Source organism: Lemur catta, chromosome 2 (genome assembly GCF_020740605.2).
Source record: "Lemur catta isolate mLemCat1 chromosome 2, mLemCat1.pri, whole genome shotgun sequence".
In the NCBI taxonomy this organism is placed as follows: domain Eukaryota; kingdom Metazoa; phylum Chordata; class Mammalia; order Primates; family Lemuridae; genus Lemur; species Lemur catta.
Window position 1 is genome coordinate 50715863 of NC_059129.1, and position 23929 is coordinate 50739791.

A 23929-nucleotide genomic window follows, 5' to 3' on the forward strand; every position below is an offset into this window, starting at 1 on the left:
TCAAAAAAAAAAAAAAAAAAGACAAGGGACCTCAGAAAAGGGCTGAGGCGAGGGGAAGAGGCGGGGGCCCACTGGGGACAAAGGGGAGGGACCCGGGGGAAACACAGGGAGAGGGGCGGGGCCAGGAGACCACGGGCGGTTCTAGGGGTCCCGGGAACGCAGAGGGGAGGGTCTAGGGGGCCCGGCAGTGAGTTTGCATTCTGCCAGTGGTTAAGAGCCCGGCGTAAACGTGGCTCCCTGTGTGTGAAGGATGCCTGCGGGGGCGCAGACACTTTCCACCCCGAGATCCCTTAAATGCTTTCCCTTGGCCCGGAGGGCGGGCGGGGCTGCTGGGGGCGTGGGAGAGGAAGGGCCGCCCTATCAGGGCGGGTAGAGGCTGGCGCTGAGGCCTCGGGTGGGGACGGACTGAGGGGCCCGACGGCGGGGTGGGTCCAGAACAGCCCGGACTCCGGCGCGCAGCGAGGGTGAGACCCCAGAGGACTCCCCGCACTTCCCTTAAACTCCCAGAAGCCAGACAGGGAACCCCAGCGGAGTCGGGAACCACACCACGTCCCTGCCCCGGAGGTGGGCCCCGCCGAATCCTTGAAAAACTTGGGGGATCTGTCGAGAGGGCACTTGGCAGGACCGGGCACTCCCTTTGCTTCTCCCTCCTACTGTCCCGGGAAAACTTCCCATTCCTCCACCTCTCTAGGTCCTAGAGCCTCTCGGGCTCTTCCGTTCAGGGCAGAGGTGGGTTGGGGAGGTTGAGCTCCTGAGCCCGGTTGCATCTGCGTGGAGGCGGGAGGGGTTAGGGGTGGGGGTGAGGGTGGTTCAGCCCTGTCCCTTATCTAATGAGGGAAGGAGACGGGAATTATAGAAGGAATCTGGCATGTTAGTAAGGTGGGTTCCAGTGCTAGGTGGAGATGGAGTTTGGCCACCCTGCGTGGTGGGATAGAAGGGCGGGGGTAAGGGGGCTGGTTGCTGAGCACTGTTTCTGTGTTCCTGCAAACTAAAGCTAACCTGGAAGGGGGTGCAAGTCCCCTTCTGGGCCCCAGATGCCCCCTCCTTCCTTGCGGCCTGGAGCAGGGGCAGTGCTGTTAGGGAAGTGGCTACTCCTGGCCCTGAGTGTGAACAGCCCATCCTGGCCACCTTCCACAGGAAACCTGATCTGAGAGACAGAAGAGGAAGGAAGTAGGTGGGTGTGGAGCCAGGAAGGAGGAAAGGGTGGCACAGGACATTTGAAGGGGGTGGGCTAAGGAGAGGTTTAGGGCTGGGAAGCAATATAACTGTTATGGTCCAAACCCTGGCCCAAACCCCAAAGCTGGGTCTTAGAAGAGGCCAGGGATTTGATGATGGTCCTCCTGTGCCCAGCTGCGGTCAAAATCCATCCCTGGCCAGGTGTGGTGGTGGCTCACATCTGTAATCCCACCACTTTGGGGGCTGAGGCAGGAGGATTTCTTGAATCTAGGAATTTGAGACCAGCCTGGGCAATATAGCAAGACTCCATCTTTACCAAAAAGCAAAACAAAACAAAAAAGAATCTATCCCAGCTCTCAGAGGCTATCCCCTCCAAAGCTTCCCTTGGCCTTCTAATGTGATCTTGGGTAAGTTAATTAACCTCAGTTTGTTTCAACTGTTAAGTAGGATGATAGAAACTACCTCATAGGATTACTGTGAGAATGCACTATATTATTTAAAAAATCTAAAATAGTCCCTGGCACAGAATGAACATTATGGAAAAGTTTGTGCTGGTTGTCCGCCCCTCCCACCCCTGCCCCGGGTGTATATATATCTGCCCATAGCTCTGGTCCCACTCTACTTGGTTTCATCTCTGTCTTTCCCAGTAGACTAAGAGCTCCTTGAGGGCAGGGCCCATCTCTTCTCTACATTAAGAGTCACTCTTGCCCCCCAAATACTGTGGTCACATTAGGACTTGCCAAGAGGAAGGCTGAAGAGATGCGCTTAGATTATCCAGTGAAATTGCTGCTATAGATAGAAGATAGAAGCACAAGATTTTCTTCTGTCCTTGAGGAACTTACAGACCAGATGAGGAGCTGAGAGAGATGCAGGGTGCAAAGAGAGAAATGTTAGGTGCTAAATCTTGGAGCACCAACTGTATTTACTTCTGGAGCTCATAGAAAGGGGAGCTGGTATGGGCCAAAGATGCTGAGAAGGGTTTCCTGGTGAGGGGGTCCTTTAGCCAGGCCTAAGCCTACAGAGCAGGAAACCCCGGGCTGGTGCAGGGAGTTGTGAGGAAGCAGGCTCACTGGGACAGTGAGTGCACAATGAGGCCGGGGGCTGGGGGGGCGGGCAGTTAAGGCTGGTGAGGTGAGGAGGGAAGGCCCAGCTTGCCCAAAGGGTCACCAGAAAGGCAAAGTGCCTTCTCCTTCCACTGTGGGCCACCTTTACCTCCAGCCCAATCTTGGGAGACCCCAGAATTTGAACTTCAGAAACTCTGGAGTCGAAAGGCCTGGCCTCAAGTCCTGGCTCTGCCACTTACTAGCTGTTTGACCTTGGGCATACCATTCATGCTCACTGATCCTCAGTTTGGCCATCTGTAACATGGGGACAATACCACCTAAGTCACCTGGGTGTTGGGGGGATTGAGATGATGCCTATAAAGCACTTAGCACTGCCTAGCACATTGTAAGGGGCCAATAAATGGAAATGTTCTTATTGTTTTAGGGTAGACTTTGCCACCAATGTCAGTGCTGAACTCTGGCTGGCCCCACCCAGAGGACAGCCCCACCCCTGGGGAGCCAGGTCCAGCAGCCAGTGACTCAGGCCGCCTGCCAGGGGAGGACCCTGAGGATACCTCTGCTCAGGTAGTAAGAGTCCTGCCCTTCCTCTGAGAACAACATGCCCTCTATCCTTTGGACCTCCTCTCTTTTCCACCAACCAGGAGGCAGTCTGCCTTTGTGCCTAACCTCTTGTGGCCCTTTTCTATTTTCAGGAATTCCTGTCTCTATACCTCCTTAGGACATATGGTTTTGACTTAAAACTCATTCACATGAATACACATTACCTCTTCTAGGTGGTCTGTTTTCAAAGCAGACCCTAAGGGCTTTCACTCCAAGGAGTGAATGGGGTGTTTTCAAGCCTAAGGGAAGCTGTTCTGGGGTGTGGGGCCTCCCCAGCCTCCCTCAAGGAAGACCCCAGAGGCAGGAGTGGATCAACTGTCCTTATACTGAGTCAGGATCTGGAAGGAGGACTCTCCAAATGGAGGGGCATGCTCAGAAGTTGCTCTAGATTGGAGGAGAGGTGGCCATGAGGAGGGGGGAAAGAAGGGGAAAGGAAGGAAAAACCTAGCTTCACTCCTCCTCTTCTACCTTGTCTCCTTAGGGGCCTATGGTTCTGAGCTTGGGTCCCCCTTTCCTGGACACCAGCCAAGCCCCCAAGTGGCCTGGACTTCGGACCCTCCTGCAGCAGCTCCCTCCACAGGACAGTGATGTGGGTCTTCCCTCCCTATCTTCCCTTGTGCCTCTTTCGCCCTCTCTTTACTTACTGTGGAAAGAACCTTCGTCCAGAAGTCAGAAGACATGTATTTAAGGCTCAGCTATACCACTGTTGGGGAAAGTCATTCCCCACCAGCCTGAGTTTTCACATCTACATAATGGATGCAATAGCATCCACTCTGCTCTGCCCACCACAATGCTAAGCTCAAGAGCAAATGAGAAAATGGACATGAAAGACTTTCAAAACAGAGCATGGAATGTACAAATGTAGAGAGTATGGTTGTTAAGCATTTATTGAAGCCCTACATGTGCCCAGCTTAAAGGCTTACAATTCAATTGGGGAGGCAAGACAGGAGTCTATGAAATAATACTGAGCTCTAGCTCGTTGGGAAAAAGGACCTAAATATATGGTGACAGGGCTAAATGTGGGACCGTCAGGACCTCAGTGATGACCATTCCTGGGGTGGGGTGAGACTAAGGTGAACTTTCTTGCACTCCTTTCCCCCCCCCCTTCTCAATGCCCTTCCATGCTGCAATCTCTGGCTCGCCTCCCTGAGGTTCTGCAACCTTCTTCTGGCCCCGCTGCTAAGCCTTCTTTCTCCAGCAACCCCCAGTCTTGCCCGCTGGGGCTCTCCCAGTCACAATGGAGGCCTGTTTCTGCAGGAGCGCTACTGCCTGGCCCTTGGGGAGGAGGAGCTGGCTGAGCTGCGGCTCTTCTGTGCCCAGCGGAAGCAGGAGGCCCTGGGACAGGGGGTGGCCCGCCTGGTACTTCCCAAGCTCGAAGGACACACCTGTGAGAAAGTATGTAGTGCCTCCCCCGCAAACATTCCCCTTCCTCCATTCTTTGCCCTCTTCTGCAGAAACGGCTAGCTTCTAAGACTCTGGTTGGGAAACAGCGTTTAGGGATTGGTAATTTGGCAAACGTTAGGAAAAAGAAACCAAATTTGGGGGCTCTTGATGGAGGCTGCAGTGGGTACAGGCTTGCCAGGGTATGGGGAGAACAGGCTGGGGTTGGGGTGGAAGAGCCGGGAGGGAAGCTAAGAGGGTGGTGCCGGCCTAACCAGCCTAGCGCCACCGCCCGGCAGTGCAGGGAGAGGCTGAAGCCAGGGGAGTACGGAGTGTTTGCAGCCCGGGCAGGGGAGCAGCGCTGCTGGCACCAGTCTTGTTTTGCCTGCCAGGCCTGTGGCCAGGCCCTGATAAACCTCATATACTTCTACCACGATGGACGTCTCTACTGCGGCCGTCATCACGCCGAGTTGCTGCGGCCGCGCTGCCCCGCCTGTGACCAGGTACAGCTCCGAAGGGAGGGGCACGGGAGGGGGGGATGTCTGCCCGGGGTCCAGAGTGGCAGGATGTAAGGGAACACCCTCCAGGGCCGAAGCATCCCCCAGTATCGCAGAGTTGGGGACCGCAAGCAAAGTCCCTCAAATTTTCTTGGACTCAGAGTATTTCTCTAGAGTAGGGACTCTTGGACAGATGTTCATCTCAGTATGCTAAAGTGCCGAGTGCTGTGCCTGATCATGCTAGAAATTCCCTTAATGTCAGGTAGAGCCCTGGGTTGGGGGTCCAGGCGGCCGAGTCGCACTTTGGGCTGTGCCACCTGCTATTTGGGGGATCCTGGCTAAGCCAACCAGCCCTCCCCTGCGTCCACAAGTGGCTGAGTAGATCCAATGGGAATGTCTGTAGACGTGCTTTAGCGTTAACTGAATATATGGCGTGGTTATTGGATGAATGAATGAGTGAATGAATGAATGAACCGTTCCCCTCTCCCTCTCCCAGCTGATCTTCTCTCGGCGCTGCACAGAAGCGGAGGGACGTCGCTGGCATGAGAACCACTTCTGCTGCCAGGACTGCGCCGGGCCCCTGGGCGGGGGACGTTACGCCCTGCCGGGGGGCAGCCCCTGCTGCCCCAGCTGTTTCGAGAGCCGCTACTCGGGTGCGGGCTCGAGCCCTGCCGGGGCACTGGAAGGGCGGGCGTCCCTTGGTAAGGGAGAAGGCGCAGATCAAAGCGGAGGGGGCGGTGGCTTTGGCTGGGCTTAGGAGGGGGTTCTCCCGGGTTGAGACCCTCGCCCCAGTCCCACAGCGTCCCGTCCCTCCAGGAGCCCCTGTTCCCCCACCGCACCCCCCAGACCCGAGCCTCGGGGCCCGCAGCTCTCACCGCGCGTCCCTGGCCGGAGCGCTCCAAGGGCCTCCCGAACCCACCCCGCGCCGCGGTCGGGGCTGCAGCGCCGGACTCGCTCCCAGGAGGGGGACGCGGCCGCCCTCTGGTGGGCGGAGGCGGGGAGAGGCGGGGGACCCTGGAGAGGACTCGCGGCGGCGGCGGCGCGCACGGCCCGGGGGTGAGGCGGGAGGCTGGGCCCAAGCGCCACTACTTTCAGTGGGTCGCCCGCCTGGCTCTGGGAGAGGGAAACTTGGGCTCTGAGATGGGCGTTTCTGATCCGGCCCGGAACAGAGGAGACCGGACCCGACCGAACTGAAGGAAGGGACCGCGCCTCGCTAAACGCCGTGACCATCTGCCGAACAGCCCTTCTCGCTGCTGCCGGCGGTCCCAGCCTGGAAACCCAGACGGAGCTGCTTGGATCCAGCCCGGAGCAGGAGGGCCGAGCTGGGGACAAGACAGCGGCATCCAAAGGGCGGGAGCAGTATCGCCTGGAGACGCCCCATGATCCCAGGGAGGACGCCCACTGCCCCACCTGCTCCTCTTCCTCCGACTCGGAACCCGAAGACTTTTTCTTAGGCCAGCGCCTTCCCCGGCTCTGGCAGACCCCCAGAACCCTCCAACCGGGAGACAGCGACACCTCCAAGAAGCACTGCACCATTTGCTAGTGGCGCAGCCCAGAGACGGGGTGTGAGTGGGGAGGAAGGGATCGGTAAAGCAGAACAAGGCTCTCCTAGACTGAACGTGATCAGGGGCACGCCTGGGGGAGGGCCCGAGACGACAGATTTGGAGTGCGCCCCCTTCAGGACAGTGCGATCTATGCCTTGATGGAGACTTTTGGGGAACCTCATCCCCAAAACTACGCTTCCCCGGCTGATCTACCCCTACCCCCACAGGCTGGGACAGCTTCGTCCCCGCCATCCCCCTCCTGAGCCAATTAAGTGTTCACTGAGCACGCGTGACTGGCTGGCTGGAGAGCCTGAGCCTGAGGTGGGACCGGGAACCAGGGACGGTAGAGCGGGGCCGCGCCCCTCCCCTTGTGCAGTTCGCGGACGAGCAGCCGAGGGCTGTACCTCTTGTCCTGGACGTCGTACCAAGCTAGGGGAGCGGCGCCCTCTGCCGGCGAGTAGCCGGCGGAAGTGCAGGACCGGAAGTTGCGTAATCCGCGGGCGCCCATACGGAGCGTCGTGCGAGGCCTGTGTGGAGCCCAAAGGGATTAGCATGGCTTCCAGCGGGGTTGCCGTGAGCACTGCGGGCTCGACAAATGAAGCTCCTGAAATTCCGGACAACGTGGGAGATTGGCTTCGGGGCGTCTATCGATTTGCCACCGATAGGAATGATTTCCGGAGGTAACCGATCCCGGGGAGCTTGGTCCCGCTCTGGCCCTCACGTCCGTATACGCCTGTATTTCCCCTTCCTTGCGAGGCTGGTGCCCCCGGGGTACTTTGGTTTTGTGTTTTAATATTGCCAATATAGTGGGCTCTTCGTGGCTCTGACCCTGCTTTGCTGAGGCCTTTGACCAGGAGCTTTCTGTCGCGAGGCTGTGTCTATAGACAATAGCTCCCTGACCAGGGGAACTGGAGAAGAGGCGCCAACACATAAACTAGCTTTTCGGCCCTGAACAGGTGTTTGGCTGACCTTTATATTTGATCCTGCTCTTATTAGGCACAGAAACAAACTCCAAATTCCCGTGCGGGTCTTGGGCAACCTGCCATGTAACCATGTTATCAATGCTTCAGGAAGCCTTTCCCCCCAGTACTTTTCTTCAACCATAGAATTAATGAAATACGTTGTTTTTCCAGGAACTTGATCCTTAATTTGGGACTCTTTGCTGCGGGAGTTTGGCTGGCCAGGAACTTGAGCGACATTGACCTTATGGCACCTCAGCCAGGGGTGTAGCCAAGTAGGTAAGCACTTAACTACAGCCACGTCCGGAGGCTGGGAGAAGCAATATTTGTATCAGTTATTCACTAAGTGTAGGAAAGAGACCGCCTGTAAAACCCGTGGCTATTCCTAGTTAAATGTGTTTCTAGATGTTGCAAGAGATTTAAATATCTCTTACTAGTTTCCCACCAATGCTTTTACATTCCTAGTGCCACCCGTTGTCCTGTCATCTGATTGCAGACAAATGGAATCCTGTGCTGCACCCGAACCTTCCAAAAACAAGAGCCTACAATCTGATCACCACAAGATACGTCCTGATGGCAGCTGAAATGTGATTCAGATGGGCACCTTCCCATTCCCTGCTTGGTTTCCTTTTGTTCCCGAGTCCACTCAGAACTCCATTCTCTGGTCAGCAGTCAGGCTTCAGCTAAAGCATTGCCTCTGCTCTGTAAAGTTCTGTACATAGTTCCTAAGTTTCTGTAGAGAGTGATCTTTGCTCCTGTCCTGAGGAATAACAATGGTGTTTTAACAAATATTTGAAATAAACACTGTACACAAAGACAGCCATTTTATTCTTTTAATAAGAAACTTCTGTTTACAAAAACAAGGTGTAAAAAGTCAAGATTACAAAAATCATAAAAACATGATTTATATTTCACACTCAAGAGAAATAGGAACAAGCCCCAAACATGGATTGTAATGGAGGTGGTTTGCTTCGTTTAAAAAAAAAAAAAAAAGGAAACTGTAACCATCATACATTGATGTTAACACAGTATGAAGTTTATTCTTGGGGAATTTCCATTGTTGAGTAGTACTGGGGGAAGAAGCCATTTGGTGTTGCATAGCATTTTAGTGCACCAGGTGGGTTTTCCAGGCACCAGGGAGGCATCGTTGCTGAAAGAGACTGAGGTTTGGTGGCAGAAAGAGGACAGTGATGTGTAGGAGGAGACAAGGTATAAATAAGTCTGGGCAGTGGACACTAAAGTGATACTGCTGAGGAAGCTGCTTCCTTTAGAGGAAATAGATGTTTTCTGGCCCTAAAATTCATGGTAGTGCTACTGTTCAGGGGGTTGGGGTTTTTGGGAAATGGAATATGTAAGGAACTGGCAATGGAAAGACTCATGTAGCCATAGAAGGTGGTGGAGATAGAGACAGGTTCCTCATGGCAAATTTCTTCTAGTTGATTTACTCCAATAGGCTTTTTTTTTTTTTTTTTTTTTGAGACAGGGTCTCACTCTATTGCCCAGGGTAGAGTACAGTGGTGTTGTCATAGCTCACTGCAACCTGGGACCAAGTGATCCTCCTGCCTCAGCCTCCTGAGTAGCTGGGAATACAGGTGTGCGCCACCACACCCAGCTAATTTTTCTATTTTTTGTAGAGACAGGGCCTCACTATGTTGCTCAGGCCGGGCTTGTACTCCCAGCTTCAAGCAATTCTCGCACCTTGGCCTCCCACAATACTAGGATTACAGACTTGAGCCACCTTGCCTGGCCAGCATTTTTTTTTTAAATACTGCTTTCATGTGCCAGGTCTCCTGTGGAACTGGTACAGGATTAAAGGACATGAATAGGAAAGGGTCAGTATAAATGGCCTAAATGTTACAGCTGACAGATGTTGTCTCTAGCAATTTGTTTACTAAAGGTAAACAGAACAAAATAGTCTTTCCTGACCCTGCTGGTATAAATCTCATTAATAAAGCTGTTTGAGAATCAGATTTTTTTATATGTTAAAAAAACCCTACCATTGTCTTGTATTAGTCTGATATAGATCTTATCTGATAGGAGGGGCCAAGACCATTTAGCAGCATCTGTCTACATGGGATCACAGATGCTCTGAGAGGTTTATATTATACTGAGTATTAAGATGAAGAGTCACATACATGAGAGCAAGGCTTAGACTTGAAGCCATCAACCCCCAAACGGTGACCAAGGAGGAAACTTTTAAGCCATAGCATAGATGCTAAACCCATCAGACCTGCATCAGACTGCTTTCAAGATAAGAAATACCAGCACCTCCTGTTCTTTATAGGAATGAAACTTAGATTCTCAAAATCTGTTACCTGATCTACTCATAATTGTGAAGTTTTCTTTGATAAAAATTTCCAAAGTTGAAAATCAAAATCCAGCAAGAATCAAGAAATGTTACCTTTCAAAAGCAAAATTCAAACTTCACTCAAATTTTAATGTTTTGGCTTCAAGTAATAATGTTTACTGTTGGTTGGGTTTTAAGGCCATAATGCTGGTTGGGTAAAGTTTCATTTAAACTGGCTTGATTATTCAAAGTGATATAAATTTGTGAGTAAAACCACCAAATCTAAAATTTCCAAAGTTTTGATAAATCAGTAATTCTGTAAATGAAAGGGCCAGCTTTCATCATTGCCAATGCAACATTCTTCCCAAGGGAAGTTAACTGTACATCCTGTCACTTTCCAGCCCTGGGTAGTTAACACTTAGTACTATGAAAATCTAGCTAGTTAGATTTTAAATGAAATATGCCAGCAGAAGTATGGAAAGAGTCCACAAAAATGGACTCTACAGCCTCAATGCTGTAGTAGCTATGGTGTATTGAGAGCAGTGTGTGGGCCGAACATGAGTACAGTAGTTACAGTCATAGCCCTAGATCAAGAGAATGTTACTAAACTTGTAAGATATGAACTAAACTCATAGTCAGAAGGCGCTTTTCAGCTTTAGTGCTGTCTTTTAAAAGAATCTGTCTGAACCAACAGAGAGATGCATACTTACGTGGTTAAAAATTAAGTGGCCATAGCAAGTTTTACCCCAAAGATACAACCTGTTCACCTAATTTGTTGAGTAACTAGGCTGAGGGACCTAATTATCAAGTGTGCTTTGAGTGATGAGCTTTTAAACACCCTTTGGGGAAGTCTCATTAGCTCAGTGGAAACCGTAAGGTTGGAGTAAACAGGCAGGCTGTAAACAGCCCTGCAGTGAACAGACTGGGTCTTAGCACCTTCCACAGCCACTCGGCACCATCCTAGTCAGCACCTGCCAGGGAAAGGGTGTGGAGGCTTGGGACAGGGTCTTGTGCCTTCTCTTTTGCATCATTACCTTTGCATATTACACAGTGCACTGGCTTGCCTTAAAATCTGAAGGTTCACATGTGGTCCACTGCTTTCCGACACTTTTGTGCAAAAGAACTTCAGAACCAATGAAGGTACCACTTCAGGAGGAACCATTTTTGTTTGGCTTCTACCACATGTTGCCCAGCATTAGTTATTGTTTTGATAAAGACTAAAAAACCTTTTCTGAACATTTGTGCTCTCCCAACCAGGCTGGAAGAGCAACCCTTCTGTTCATAAAACATAACCCCAGATAGGGTTATAGTATACATTTAAGAAGGGGTAGCCTCCCAGCCTGATTTGAAAAGGCCCGAGTTAATGTTTGGAACATGAAAAGGGTGGTAAAAAACAATGGGGTACACAGTCTGCCTTGAAAAGCAGCCATTTGATGAATAATCACAAATACAGAGAATCTGGACATTACAATAAAATTTTAGAACTTGCTGGTAAGAATAATTTGCATTCACACACGAGATATGAAATGCTGTCTAAAAGTCTGTGATACCAAATGTCCTTTAAACACTACACAGAGCCATTTGCCCCTTGAAATGACAAGAAGGAATCTTTTCCCGTAATGTTTTCGATCCCATGCAAACAATAATTGGGTACAAGGCACCAAATTTTATGAATTGTATAAAATTAGTTCACAAAGCTTTATCAGTAAGTAAAACAAACTCCATTTCTCCCTCCCTGCCCACCCACTTCCAACCCCTACCCCCCTACCCCCCACCCCCTCATCCCCAACCAAGTTTTCATTCTGCACTACTGTTGAACTCTAGGGCTTACGCCGGGGCATGCCCCACTGCCAGCCAACCCACCTCATTGGTTCTTCCCTTGTACTTGGATGGAGTTGTAAGCATAGCCAGAGTAGGAACTCATACAATCATTGACTCTAGAAACCTTGCCATTAAAAACAAAAATAAACTCTGCTATTGAGTCCATAGGACACATTAACACTTCTACAGTTTCCAATTTTATTCATGACATTTTAAGAGACATCTGGAAATTCTTTACAGTGTGGCACTGCCCCCACCCAGCCCGAGAGGAGCTGGCTCAAAGCTGGCAAGAGCTCTGCCCACCATTTAATAACAGCTTCAATATCTGACTGCCAAGGGCATTCCTAATTTTTTTTACACTAGCACGGATGCTCATCTCAGAGGCAACCACAAGTATGAGGGTCAGGCTAGTTTGAGGTAAAAAAATCCTTTTTGAGGGCCAGGGTGCACTCATCCTGGCTGGCTACAGCAGCAAGTAAACACGCCAGCCAACTACAAAGGGTTCCTGGAAGAGGACTCAACTACTTGCCCTGGGAGAGAAGTAGGCCCATTAAGGTTCAGTTAGGAGACCTTGGGTTTGATTTGGCAGCATCTAAGTCAACGTCTACCTGGTTCTTATCTTCTTCTCTTTAGAATGTTTCAATTTAATGTAAGATGCAACTGAGACATTCATCTACTCCTAATATGTAAATAAATTAAAGGCAAAGGGACATTTCCCTCACAACATTGGGTTATGCAGCAGGGAACTCTTTAATAAAAATCTCCTTAAATACTAACTTCCTAAGTGTCTAGTGCTGCTGCCTCTGGGTACCTGAGGTGTCTGAGACTGCAATGGGCACCTCCATGAGTGTGTAGCTCAGTGGAGACTCTGATGTTGGTTTCTTTTATCAATTTGATACATGAGTGTTCAGCTAAGTTAAGCACTTATTTCACAAAGTCCTTAATCTGCCTAATAATCCTTACAATATTTGGTATAAAACTATTTTAAAAATTAAATTTGAAGCTCTTTTAATTTTCCATTAAATGTTTGTTTATTAATAAGTATTCCCCCTTAGTCTGAGGGGTGAAGTAGATGCTCTCTAGTATTCTCTATTTTGTAAGTTTTTCTTTTACTAGAATAATAAATACAGGGTTCAATGAAAGATGAGGCACAATTCATAGTTTCCTCTCTGTTTTACTCTCCTTGGTTTTTTTGAGTTACTGGGATTTTCTATTGCCACAAAAAGTCATTACCAATCATGCCGACTTTAAAATGTAGATCTCAAGAATACGGCTTCACATCAGAGCCTCTGGCAGCATGGGCAGCTGTGACACTTTAAAACAGTGTCCAGGAGAGGGTGAGCCCAAGCAAAGCTTATACAAAGAAGCCTGCAGTAGACAATATAAACCAAACAGCATAAAAAATGCCATACGCTATCGCTTCCAAATAAAAGCTAAATATTACAGAAATCTCACAGTGTTGGAAAAGCAAGTTTAATTTAAAACATAGTCAACTCCTTCCCTATCAGGGTGAGCCTTTTGTCTGAATTTCCTCCATGTCTCAGTGCTACCTGGCAGGTCCTAGGGGAGAGTTCATCTCAAAAGAGGTCAACAGCAAATGCTACAGATCTGTTCGGGAAATGTGGCTCATCAACATTGCTAAAGCTATGACCCTCATTCTTTAGCCTCACTTTCCCAACTTCCCACCCCTCCCCAAGCTCCCTTCCACATCTACTCCCTTCAAGTGACAACTGTACTTCTACCTGAATTCAAACATTAATATGATATACTCAGTCAAAAGATGAGCATTCATAGTGACAGGTTGAGGCTCACTGCAGCAACCACACCAATGAGAGTTAGGGTTTGCTTTTGCTTTCACTGGTGAATCTAAGTGAAGGACTAAGAAGGGAAATTCATCCTCAGGGACAGTGTTATTAAATAAATAAGGAAAAAAAAAGGGAAATTCAGTGGTGCCTGAAGGGGAGGTTTTGTGTAGGCAATTTTATTCTATTTAGAAACTGAGCCAATTTAAAAAGAAAGATGTATTTTACCAGCCCTGATGTCCAAGGCCATCAGCAGTAAACTGTCCGGACATGTAGGGGTTAGATTCCTAAGCAGTTCCCATACCCTAGGAAAGCAAAAGCTACCAAATCTTGCGAACATGAATGTTCTAGCTCTCCAGGAGCAGAAAGAAGCTGTAGGTTAAGAAGCTGCGTGCTGTACCAAGGTGAGAACAGGTGACAGGCATTCAAATAAAACCTGGACCACCGGCTATCCCTGCCCACCCTCAACTGAGTTCTGAGAAAGCCTCAGACAGCTGATCTAAGGACGAATTTAAACCAAACCATGTGCTTGCCCTAGACCTGCACCAGGAATCTGCTACAGAACTGGGATAGCCAGAAGTGCCCTTTGGCTCAGCATGCAACCAAGAACATATACTAGTCTATTGCTTCTTTATATGAATGGCCCCTTCTTTAGAATGAAGGAGAGTATTCATGCCAGTCTCAAGAAGTTTAGAATGATTAAATTACAGCAGCAGCCACCAAGGGTATGACACAAGAAAACCCTCCCATTATGCATGGGGCAATTTGCTCCATGCATGTCACTCACTTCAACTGCTAGCCCCTAAAAAAGGAAGTATACAAGTTTTCAATCCTATTCCCACTTCCTTTGTGGGAATAAATCCTTAGACTTCATTTCCCACCTTGGAACCAATCCCATCTAGCAAGCTGCCAGCCCAGGGCCCCCCTCATGTGCTTTATCCAGGGCTGCTCACATCAGGAGGGTTCTTCTGGTGCTGTAAGGAGGTCCTGATTAGCAGGGGAATCACACAATGGAGAGAAAACATGGCTGCTCTCCTGCATGGATACGATCAATTTACCCCCTTTCCTTCACCCAGATCCCTTTATCTTCACAAGCAACTGATGAATAGAAGTTATTCCTTTTGATTTCTTTTTATGAAAGGGGGGAATTTCCAAATCCATTCAAAAGAAAGTAACTATAAAATTTATGGTAGGACATGAATCACCTGGTACCTTCTACTCAAGACCCAGTGAGGCAAAGCTAGTAATCTGTTCCTGCAGTAAGCCTTATTTCCTACAAGAGGAAAGATGTATGGACACCAATAGTTTAAAAGCAAGTCAGTCTTTGATACATGCCTCCCATTCAGGGGAATGTCTGTGGTCTGCCTTCATCGTTGTTGCTGGACTGCACCTGAGCTTGGAGTTGGGTTTCTGAGATTCTTGCATTGCCCTGCACTGTTCTTTGAGTGTAAAAAAGGATGTAGGCCTGGGTTTTGCACACTTCCTCGACACTGCATACATTCAGCTTTGAGTCATTGCAGTGGACCCAAAAACCTGGGAAACCAAAGGAGAGAAAGAGAGAAAATGACTACCCAACTTATTATTTCCAGTGAGCAGGCAAAATCAGGAGATGAAGAAAGGACAGAGGAGTTCTGAATAGAGCCAACCTTGATTATTGGTGGTGGGGGAAGGGACAAGTAAATGGAACCAACAGACTTCTCTAATCATTGGCTTTAACCCCACCACAATACTATAGGCTGGACTCAAACAGTATCAACTGACTGTAATTTTTGTCCTCGTTTACTCAGGCTTTTCCACCGTCCATTAGAGCCTTCTACAAAGACAGCCAGGCTATTGCGGGCTAAGTAATAGGAAGAGGAGGAGAGGAGAAATGGAAATAGAGGGGAGTGATAAAGGAAAATTTAGAAGGAATAAAAAAGTATTTGTTCACAGGTTCTGGCTGCCCCAAGGGCAGAGGGGGTCAAGAATAGTGCTCTGCTGAAAACACATGTGCAGCCCATCTGCCCCAGTGCAGGCTGGGAGGCTCCACTCTGGAGGACGAGGACTGAAGTCTCCTTTGAAGGGGCCCTGGCATCCTTGCATCCCCACACTTCCCATGGTAAGGGAAGCAGTAAGGATATAGTAAGTGCTCAGTACATGTTCTCAGCTTTATTATGAGCTGATGCTAGTGAGATTCATACAATACCTCCGTGTTACACAGGTACTTTTGTTTCTGCATAATCAAGAAGGAAACTGAGGTCTGCAGAAGTAGCATTACTACAACAATAGTAATGCTATGGATAACCAATGCTATCAATACTACAATATCCTCCAACACTGACTGAGCAAGCACTATGTGCTAGGTGCTTTTCTAAGCACTTTTACACGTCAGTTCCTTTTCATTCTTAGAATGACCATATCCTGTTACTTAGTGATATATCCAAAATTTGAATCCAATTTTCGTAATTCTTTCTACTGGATTATAATGTATGTAATTTCCTTCTAGGTAATCCATGGGATGGAAATAAAAGGAAGGCAATAAAATGTGGACAAATCAACCCTTTTTCGTGTCCCCCACCCCACAGAGTAAAGCGCACGCACCTCCCTCTGTGTTGTAGCAATAGGCTGTGTAGTGTCCTGAGCCAAACCCTTTCCCGTGATGCATGACCACTGCGGAGAGATCATAGGCAAAGGTCTCTTTGTCAAGAGAGGAGAGCATGTCCCTGCAGCAGTAAGGTTCCATGGTTAATACCTGGTCAAAGACGACATGGACCCCAATCTTCTCTCGATGATTACGGCCAGACCACCTAGAACATGGATATAAACTTCTTACTAATAAAACTCGTATATGCATTTAGAGGAAGGTAGGTAAAGCAGAGAACCAAGAAAACTTAACCTCTGGCTTTGGTCTTCCCATCAATAAAATGGTGGTGATCAGTGTCCACATATATTTGCTGTGAATGTTTCACAAAGCACTCTGAACCTAGAGATCCTTGAACAAGCAATTCAGGCAACAATCTTTTTGTAGTTTACTGCTTGCCCTTCTTTTCACAGATTATTTTACACTTCATCTTGAAGATGGATCTATATAAGCCCAAGCAAGGCTAGACATTTTTTCTTTCTTTCTTTTTTTTTTTCACTAGAATCAGGTGCTCATTCTGTCACTCAGGCTGAAGTGCAGTGGTGCAATCATAGCAGCCTCCATCTCCTGGGCTCAACTGATCCTTCCACCTCAGCCTCCCAAGAAGCTGAGACTATCGGTGCATGCCACCATACTTGGCTAATTTTCCTTTAAACTTTTTTTTAGAGACAGGGTCTTGCTATATTGCCCAGGCCGGTCTCAAACTCCTGGCCTCAAGCAATTTTCCTAAAGAAAATCTTCAAGCACAGATTCCTGGTGCAGGCTAGACAATTAAACAGAGCCATGAAAGCAGAAGCCAAGTCCTGCTGGGCCCCAACATCAACATGCCTTACTGGATGTGAACCATTTTATCTCCACGGAAAGCACAACGTCTCAAGGGAATAGGCTCCCCATCCTAACATCAAAGAACACATTTGCTCTCAAAAAAGCCTTTGAAGCAACTATTCCCATAGCTCACAGTCATCTGGGACTCGCAGAGCATGCTCACCTGAATCTTTTAAGGTGCAGCCGGAGGACCTGAGGTAGTCTGTAGATCATTAACTGCTTTCTAGCTTCACTCAGAACAAGGGGTTTTGGATTGGATTTTCGTCGTTTGCCTATATGGTTTGGGAAGGTACAAGACATAGATTGTGAGGAGTCACATTCTTTTCTAGCTATGGCAGAGACAATGACTTGCCACTCAATATGCATTCTCCTTGTTTCTCAATATTTGAACCTCAATTTTAGTTGGGGCAGCAATGTGACCCTCTCTAAGACTGCATCTCCCAGCTTCACATGCCTGCATGGTATGGCCATGGAAGTTCTGGCTAAGATGAAAGGAATGACTGTGTGGCACTCTTGGGATGGGTACTTAAAAGGGGCTGACTCAGTTGTCCTTCCCACTGTCTGCAACTGCTGGAATTCCTCTTGGACCACGAGGTAACCTTAAGGATGGAAGCCTTGCACTAGGATAGTAAAGCAAAAAGACAAAAGGAGCTTGGGTCCCTGATGACCACACAGCCACCATGCCAGCCCCTGAATGTCTTTCAGACTTCTTTTATGTAACAAAAACAAAATTATATCTCATGTAAAGTCACTGTTATTTGGGTTGACTGTTACATGCAATCAGAGCCATCTTTCAAACTTTTGCCATCAGCAACTTCTAAAACTGGTATGGATTTACAATGGTACACTCCTGAGAGCATGGCTTTATCAATGGAATATAATGAACGGTCACTGCAAGAGCATGCACACAGAGTAGAAGCATATGTTAGGGTTCTAGGCCTTTATATATGGGCTTATAACTTAAATTATGATATAACATAACTTTAAAAAGCTTTTTGTTTTCACTAGATAGGCCTAATTCTATTTCCTGCTCACAGCTAGTTGAGTGCTAATGCAGTGGTTCCCAACCTTTTTGGCACCAGGGACCAGTTTCATGGAAGACAATTTTTTTTCCATGGATGGTGGTGTGGGGGGTGGTTTCAGGATGATTCAAGCACATTACATTTATTGTGCAGTCAAACCTCTCTGCTAATGATAATCTATATTTGTAGCCACTCCCCAAAACTAGCATCACCGCCTCAGCTCCACCTCAGGTCATCAGGCATTAGTCTCATAACCTAGATCCCTCACAAGTGCAGTTTACAATAGGGTTTGTTCTCCTATGAGAATCTAATGCCACCTCAGCTTATGTGGTGATGCTAACGGTGGGGGACAGCTGTAAATACAGATGAAGCTTCACTCACTTACTGGCCACTCACCTCCTGCTGTGCACCCCGGTTCCTAACACAGGCCACGGATCAGTCATGGTCCACGGCCCAGGGGTTGGGGACCACAGTGCTAATGGATAAGTTATTCAAAACTCTGAACCTCAGTTTCCTCACCAGTAAAATAGGGAATAATGTATATATTTCAGGCTTAGGAAAAAGATAAAAAGGATAAGATTACTAAAGGACAGAGTATTTTTTTGTTTTTGCTCCTCAAATCACAAGGACGGAGTATTTAAACAGATTTTTTTCAGCATGATTTGCTTATGGCATGTTAGAAAATATTTAGGAAATAAACTTTGCTGGTTCTATATTTTTATGCTGTACCTAGTTTTTGAAATGTTTCTTGGATAAAAGTATACTGCTAGACATGCAGGACAAAGCTGAGAGGTATCTAAATTCACCCAGTCCAAAGCAGAACCAGTGCTCAGACTCTAATTTGGTTTCTGTGGGGGATATGAATTTCTAAATTTCAGCAAATAAACAATGGAAATAAAGTTCTCTTCATTTCCATCAGAAGCCTTCTCTATAACCATTTACTGATGACTGTTCTGTTATTATATTAATTATATTGGTAAATGGATGGGAATATAAAATGAGTGGTCCACTATAGTGCCTGCTAATTGTCTTTGAGCTGTTCATACCATGGTCTCAGTGTCTGAAGAGCTTGGCATCTGATTCCAAGTCCCGTCTGTACCACTTGTGAAAGGTAGCAAATCACTGCCAGATGACGTAAAGAGCTTTCTGTGACAATAGGATGTGGAGGTGTTGTTTCTCATAATAAATTGCATCAGAATGAGTGTGCCACAGGAGAAGCTTTTAGTACGGTGTGCAGTCACAATATATGGGGGCATGAACAGAATTCAAAGAGGGGCCTGGCCTTATTTTATATTCCTATTCACTAGATTTTTTTAAATTACTGCAGCTTTGCCTGAGAACCCTGGCATTGACTGCCACCCTCAGCAGAGGGAGTATGTGAGCTAAAATGAAGACAATATAGAATCTGGCTTTGTTTCCCTAAAATGAAATTCACAAAGAAAAAGAAATTACTAATTCAAATGAGATTGATCAGTTCTGTCTCCATTTGATTAAGCTGGCCACACAGAGAGATAAAAGACTGACAATTTTGAAACTTCACAAGCAACAGATCAATGCATCTCATCCCCTCACCATAGCTTTCCTGCCCTGCCATTATTTGTACTTGCCTAGAGAAACCCTGATAAATTGGCACTTCTGGCAACCAGAAAAACAATCCTTTCTTGCAAAAATAAATACAAGTATTTCTTACCTAATCTATCATATCCAAGAATGATGGAGTTAAAGCTTTTAATATCCTTTTATTACTTACAAGTAAAAGGCTTTATGAATCATTATTGGGAAAAAAAAAAACAAAACCAGATCCTTCTCCAATGAAACAAATTAACTCACCTGCCTCTGTATCTCAAAATGGAACAGGACAGGTGGTTCTATAGTAACCAAGTACAGCATTTCAAATTTTATTTTAAAATGGCAAAATGATATCAAGCATGACTTTTGATTTTTATTCTCATTCTTCAAAGAGCAGAACAGGTTTCCCAAAATTTACTATTTTAAAAAATGATATGCAAAATATATTAAGAAGTGCTAACATAAGATTTTTTTTCAAAACTTGTAGTCCAAACTATTATATGGCTGCAAATTGATTTCTAGGTCTCTGTATAATCCGTTCATTTTATATTTTTAGTTTCTAAATCTTTATATGCCACAAAACCCAAACACAAGCTTCCACATATTTGCTCTGCATTTCCTCTGTCCATGCTGGGTTAGCGGAAGCGTTAAGTGTTAGTGTGGCAAGACAGGAGGGCCCTGCATAAGATGCCCACGTAACCATATGGAGGGAGTTCCACTTTAACATTAAAGCCGTGATAGACAAAGGCCTTATGATACTCTCTGAAACGTGAACTTTTCAGGCATGTGAAAAAAAAAATACGCAGAAAATATCCATGAAGTTGCCACTTTAAGACTTGCTTTCTGGGGCCCATTGTACCAATTTTAAGCATCACTTCTGACAGACTTTAATTCCACCAATTCAGTACAAAAGCATGCTTTTCTAATATCGCACCTTTCAAACAGTCTATGCCACCTGGATTTAGATTAAATAAGAACTGTCAGACTCTATGTTCATGAATTTAAGCAGAGGCCCTGTAGTGCTATGAAGCTAAGCATAACATTCTCAGAGTCCCCATTTCAGAAATCACACTTTCAAATGCCCCCAAAGATAACTGATGTCAATCAGGATGAGTCAAAGGAGGCACAATTCCTAGGCTTTTATTTTTTAATACATAAAGTGTAGGTGCTTGTTTTCAGAAAAATGGGAGAAAAAGATCTTTAAAAGATGCTTTAGAACCACTCAATATCATCAGTGTTACTTTTGACTAAAAAGGAAAAAGAAGCACCTTAAGCTAATATTGCAGTTGCATGCCCCCAACTGCCCCCCACCCCCCACCTCCACATAGCACCCTCCACATAGCACTCACTGTTACACTGGTCACAAGCGTAGATTCTCCCTTCCAGGGCCTCTGTTTCTGTGAACTTGGCCAGCATCTCAGTGAGCAGGCACTCTGTCTGATTCAAAGGGACAAACCCCTTTTCTATGCAGTGATAGCGTTCAGGGAATTCTAGGGACAGATCCCAAAAGGGCTCAATGGTATTGGATTTGTAATTGCATGATATACATGTAACCTAGAATGAAAAGATTAATTTACAGATTATATAACTTCCATGCTTCCCACATACATTTTTGTTTGCTTTATACAAGACATATAACTTTACCAAAACTAAGTGTATATATTTTTTAAAAATTATAATATTAAAATAATAAATATAACTTTAAAAGAATTAGAGCATGTTACTTCTGATACACATTTCTAAACATGTGATAGTGGCTAGAATTCACAGACCATAATGCACCGAGATTATACCTACCCCCCCTTCTCCTATCCTAAAGTACATTCTACCATTCAATGATGCAGTAGTACAGACTGCAAGTTATCGTGCAATCATTCAAGGAACCAGTCTGAGATAGAGAATCTGCAAGTCCCTGTCTGCTTCCCTCACCCTGGGATTCTTCCTCTTGACTTTGATCCTTCCATGCAGTCCAAGTTGCCTCTCTTTTTGCCCCCGTCTTTCTTGAAGCAAGCCTATACCAATCCCCTCCATCTGTAGAGCCTCAAAATACTGTGATAACCTCACCAGATGCATTTTTCTTCCTAAGAGGAGAGGGGATAGAGGAAATGCTGGTACTCACCTTTCACATGCTAAAAAACAAAAGCCTAAATAAGCTCTCTCTTTCCATCCTACTCACCATAAAAAAACCAAGACATTAAACCTCAGTAGCATAGTGTAAAGGTTTTACCTGAATCTCTTAAGTTGCTCACCTCTCCTTTTTTTAACTATAAACATTTTCTTTCTGCATATTCTCACAAGGCCTTAGCTATGAATCTTTGCTTAGGTCCTTACATGGCTAAAGATCCAGAAAATGAAAGGTAATGGGGAACAGGAAGGAGGCCTTTGGCATACCCCCAGCCACCTACTTTCCTCATATATAAAGGAGGAAGAAAGCTCTTTCAAACTACTACGGAACTCTGTTCAGTTTCCTAAAACTGATCAAAGTTTTAGGAAATACCAACAGTGGGTACTTAATTATAACCATGAGAGTATGATATTACCCTTCCTTCATTAACAGTTAAAGACATTCATTGAAACTAAAGCGATGTGGCAAGTTAAACTAAAAATCTAGCCAGAAGAAGAAAGTAGGCAAGTTCACCAACAAGGCCATCACAATGTACAGAACAATGAAAAGCACAATGGCCACCCTCAAAAATGCATAATCACAGCAATTGTTAGCTATCCTAATTAGCCCAATAATCCAGGGGAGGCATTCACAGGAAGCTCAAACTAACATACAAGCCTCCCTCCGTTGTGCTGGGCAGTTTGGGGTCAGGGTGGGCACACACCTACCTGACTGAGCAGCTGCCCATGAAATATGGTATTCACCACCTTTAAGACCTGTTTGGTGAGCTTTCTCTGGGAGAAGGGGATGAGGATGCGGCGCGTGGTGCCCTCTGACTCGAGTTCCTGCTGCACTTTGTGCAGCAGCTCGCAGAGAAATTCCTGCGCATCCTGCTGGTCGTAGCCACGGAAGGCAGGGATCAGGCTCCACACAGAGTGAAGCATGGCGAAGGGCGACACCAGGGCCCACTTCCCGGACCACATGACTCGGAAGAGGGTGTGCAGTTCGCGGCAGAGGGAAATGTGCTTCGAGCTCGGCTCCTTGTTCTGGATGAGCTCCAGGCTCCGGCTGATGGAGGCCCCGCCATTCCAGCAGAGACCCTCCCGCTCGCACGCCTCGGCCCTGTCGTTCCTCGAGGACAGCTCGGTGGCCGAGCTGCTGGCCGGCCTGCTGGAGAGCTGAGCCTTCCCGTTGGTGGCTCTGGGAAACAGATGTTCCGTTTTGGAAGGGTCAAGGTTCAGGAAACATTCTCGGAACTTCTGGAGGTGGCTGAGCACCTGGAGGATGGAGTTCATGTAGCAGGTGTTGCCCAGATTGCGCAGGCCGGTGACGCCCGGGGCCACGGCCGGCTGGCGGCGCGGCTTGAGGGCGGCGGCGGGCGCTCGGCGTGAGGTAGGCAGGGCGGCGGGGCGCGCGGCGGCCGGGCCCGCGTCGCGGGGCGCGTGCAGGAGCAGCCGCGCGCTCTTGCGCGGAGGGGCGCTGGCCAGCTCCTCCAGCAGCCGCCGCTTGACTTCGCGCCGCCGCTGCCGCGCCTCCTCCTTCTTGCGCTCCAGCGCCTCCTGCTGCCGCCGCCGCTCCAGCTTCGCCTGGCCCCGGGAGCTCTTCTCGAACCACAGCCGCAGCGTCTTGGCCAGCAGGCGCTGGCGCCGGTACCACAGAGCCGTGAGCATCTGCGGCTGTCCCTGAGGAGCGCGCTGCTGCGGGACCACGTCCTCGCCCGAAGCCATGGACCGCAGCGTCCGCCCGCGTCTCACGGGCTGGTCCTGCTTCTGGCCCCGGACTGCCAGGAGGGAGCTTCTGAGCAGCTTCAGGTCCCCCTCTGGGTTATCATTGAGCACGTAGTCCTTGCACAGGTAACAGAACACGTAGAGATCCCGGACTTCCATGGCTAGCGGGTGTCCAGTCTCTTCAAAGTGTTTCAGTGCGTGGTCCTCAATGTAGCGGCCGCAGGCCACGTGGGAGCACTTGAGGCAAGCCCACACGGACTCGGTGGTGGCGCACTCCATGCAGCACCACTTCTGAGGGTTCAGGATGGAGTGGTCCTGGGCGAGCCGTAACCGCCCTACATGTTTGCATCTATCCATGTCTCACAGAAGTCGCCACTCTCTTAACCTGGCACGACAGAGCCCCCAAAAGAAAAAAAAATACTGTCAGCAAAATATTTTCCTTTAGAAAGGCTTGCAATTAGTGTTTCAACTCGACTCTTAGTTTTCAATTCAAAATTGGGTCCTTTGAAAGTTTTTTAAAAAGGCATATTCGGTATAAAGATGGAGAATTACAGGACAGTTAAATTCCTTAAAAAGGAAGAATCATAAAGTACTATATGGGAGGGGGGTAGAAACAATTTGAAACTTTATGGTGCTTCACATATCAGGAGAGACGAAAAATCTCAAATAAAAAGGCAATCTTAGGTCAACTTCAATGTATTTCAAAGCAGAGATGGATAAGGTAAAGATAAGCAAAAGAAAGTCCTCTGTCTCTAGCTAAGGAGGTAGGCTATGTGCCTCAACTCAACATTTTATATATCTGTTTTTGAAAAGAACATTTTTATCTTGTAGAAAGTGTGGGGAAAATGTTCGCCTTCTAAATAAAGAATTGGATAAATCCGACTTAGGACAAGAGGTGGAGTGGCTACTGGTATTACAGTATTTAACCAAAC

At 47.3% G+C, this 23929-nt stretch overlaps 3 protein-coding genes across 9 annotated transcripts; 2 read left to right on the forward strand and 1 right to left on the reverse strand.

The window, feature by feature from the left end:
* The first annotated feature begins 376 nt into the window (after positions 1 to 376).
* On the forward strand, positions 377 to 6521 carry PRICKLE4 (prickle planar cell polarity protein 4). 6 transcript variants are annotated; one of them, XM_045541913.1, is made up of 8 exons: positions 383 to 564; positions 1138 to 1174; positions 2665 to 2804; positions 3322 to 3429; positions 4098 to 4235; positions 4520 to 4723; positions 5214 to 5418; positions 5887 to 6521. In XM_045541913.1, the coding sequence occupies exons 3-8, from the start codon at positions 2682 to 2684 to the stop codon at positions 6258 to 6260; spliced, it is 1152 nt and encodes a 383-aa protein (XP_045397869.1). In that variant the 5' UTR covers positions 383 to 564; positions 1138 to 1174; positions 2665 to 2681; the 3' UTR covers positions 6261 to 6521. The 6 variants fall into 6 exon arrangements, with proteins under 6 accessions (XP_045397870.1, XP_045397869.1, XP_045397867.1 ...); XM_045541914.1 differs by lacking the exon at positions 1138 to 1174 and having other exon boundaries at positions 377 to 464; XM_045541911.1 differs by lacking the exon at positions 1138 to 1174.
* On the forward strand, positions 6446 to 8039 carry TOMM6 (translocase of outer mitochondrial membrane 6). 2 transcript variants are annotated; one of them, XM_045541919.1, is made up of 3 exons: positions 6446 to 6941; positions 7395 to 7499; positions 7686 to 8039. In XM_045541919.1, exons 1-2 carry the CDS (start codon positions 6814 to 6816, stop codon positions 7489 to 7491), a joined length of 225 nt encoding a protein of 74 aa, XP_045397875.1. In that variant the 5' UTR covers positions 6446 to 6813; the 3' UTR covers positions 7492 to 7499; positions 7686 to 8039. The 2 variants fall into 2 exon arrangements, with proteins under 2 accessions (XP_045397875.1, XP_045397874.1); XM_045541918.1 differs by having other exon boundaries at positions 6718 to 6941; positions 7717 to 8039.
* A 3463-nt stretch (positions 8040 to 11502) lies between these two features.
* USP49 (ubiquitin specific peptidase 49) lies at positions 11503 to 23354 on the reverse strand. Its single transcript, XM_045541920.1, has 5 exons — positions 21999 to 23354; positions 20516 to 20720; positions 16739 to 16847; positions 15711 to 15916; positions 11503 to 14663 (listed from the first exon to the last, which is right to left on the reverse strand). The coding sequence occupies exons 1-5, from the start codon at positions 23352 to 23354 to the stop codon at positions 14473 to 14475; spliced, it is 2067 nt and encodes a 688-aa protein (XP_045397876.1). The 3' UTR covers positions 11503 to 14472.
* Between the last annotated feature and the right edge of the window lie 575 nt (positions 23355 to 23929).

Excerpts from the sequence above, each read along its gene's own strand:
- PRICKLE4 (XM_045541914.1), top strand. The coding sequence starts at position 2,682 with ATGTCAGTGCTGAACTCTGGCTGGCCCCACCCAGAGGACAGCCCCACC. Across the intron at positions 2,805-3,321 it reads CTGAGGATACCTCTGCTCAG|GGGCCTATGGTTCTGAGCTT; the intron begins GTAGTAAGAGTC and ends TTGTCTCCTTAG. Across the intron at positions 4,724-5,213 it reads GCTGCCCCGCCTGTGACCAG|CTGATCTTCTCTCGGCGCTG; the intron begins GTACAGCTCCGA and ends TCCCTCTCCCAG.
- USP49 (XM_045541920.1), bottom strand. The coding sequence starts at position 23,354 with ATGGATAGATGCAAACATGTAGGGCGGTTACGGCTCGCCCAGGACCAC. Across the intron at positions 16,848-20,515 it reads CGCTTGTGACCAGTGTAACA|GCAAACGACGAAAATCCAAT; the intron begins GTGAGTGCTATG and ends CAAACCATATAG. Across the intron at positions 15,917-16,738 it reads CTGCACCTTAAAAGATTCAG|GTGGTCTGGCCGTAATCATC; the intron begins GTGAGCATGCTC and ends TCCATGTTCTAG.
- TOMM6 (XM_045541919.1), top strand. The coding sequence starts at position 6,814 with ATGGCTTCCAGCGGGGTTGCCGTGAGCACTGCGGGCTCGACAAATGAA. Across the intron at positions 6,942-7,394 it reads GATAGGAATGATTTCCGGAG|GAACTTGATCCTTAATTTGG; the intron begins GTAACCGATCCC and ends TTGTTTTTCCAG.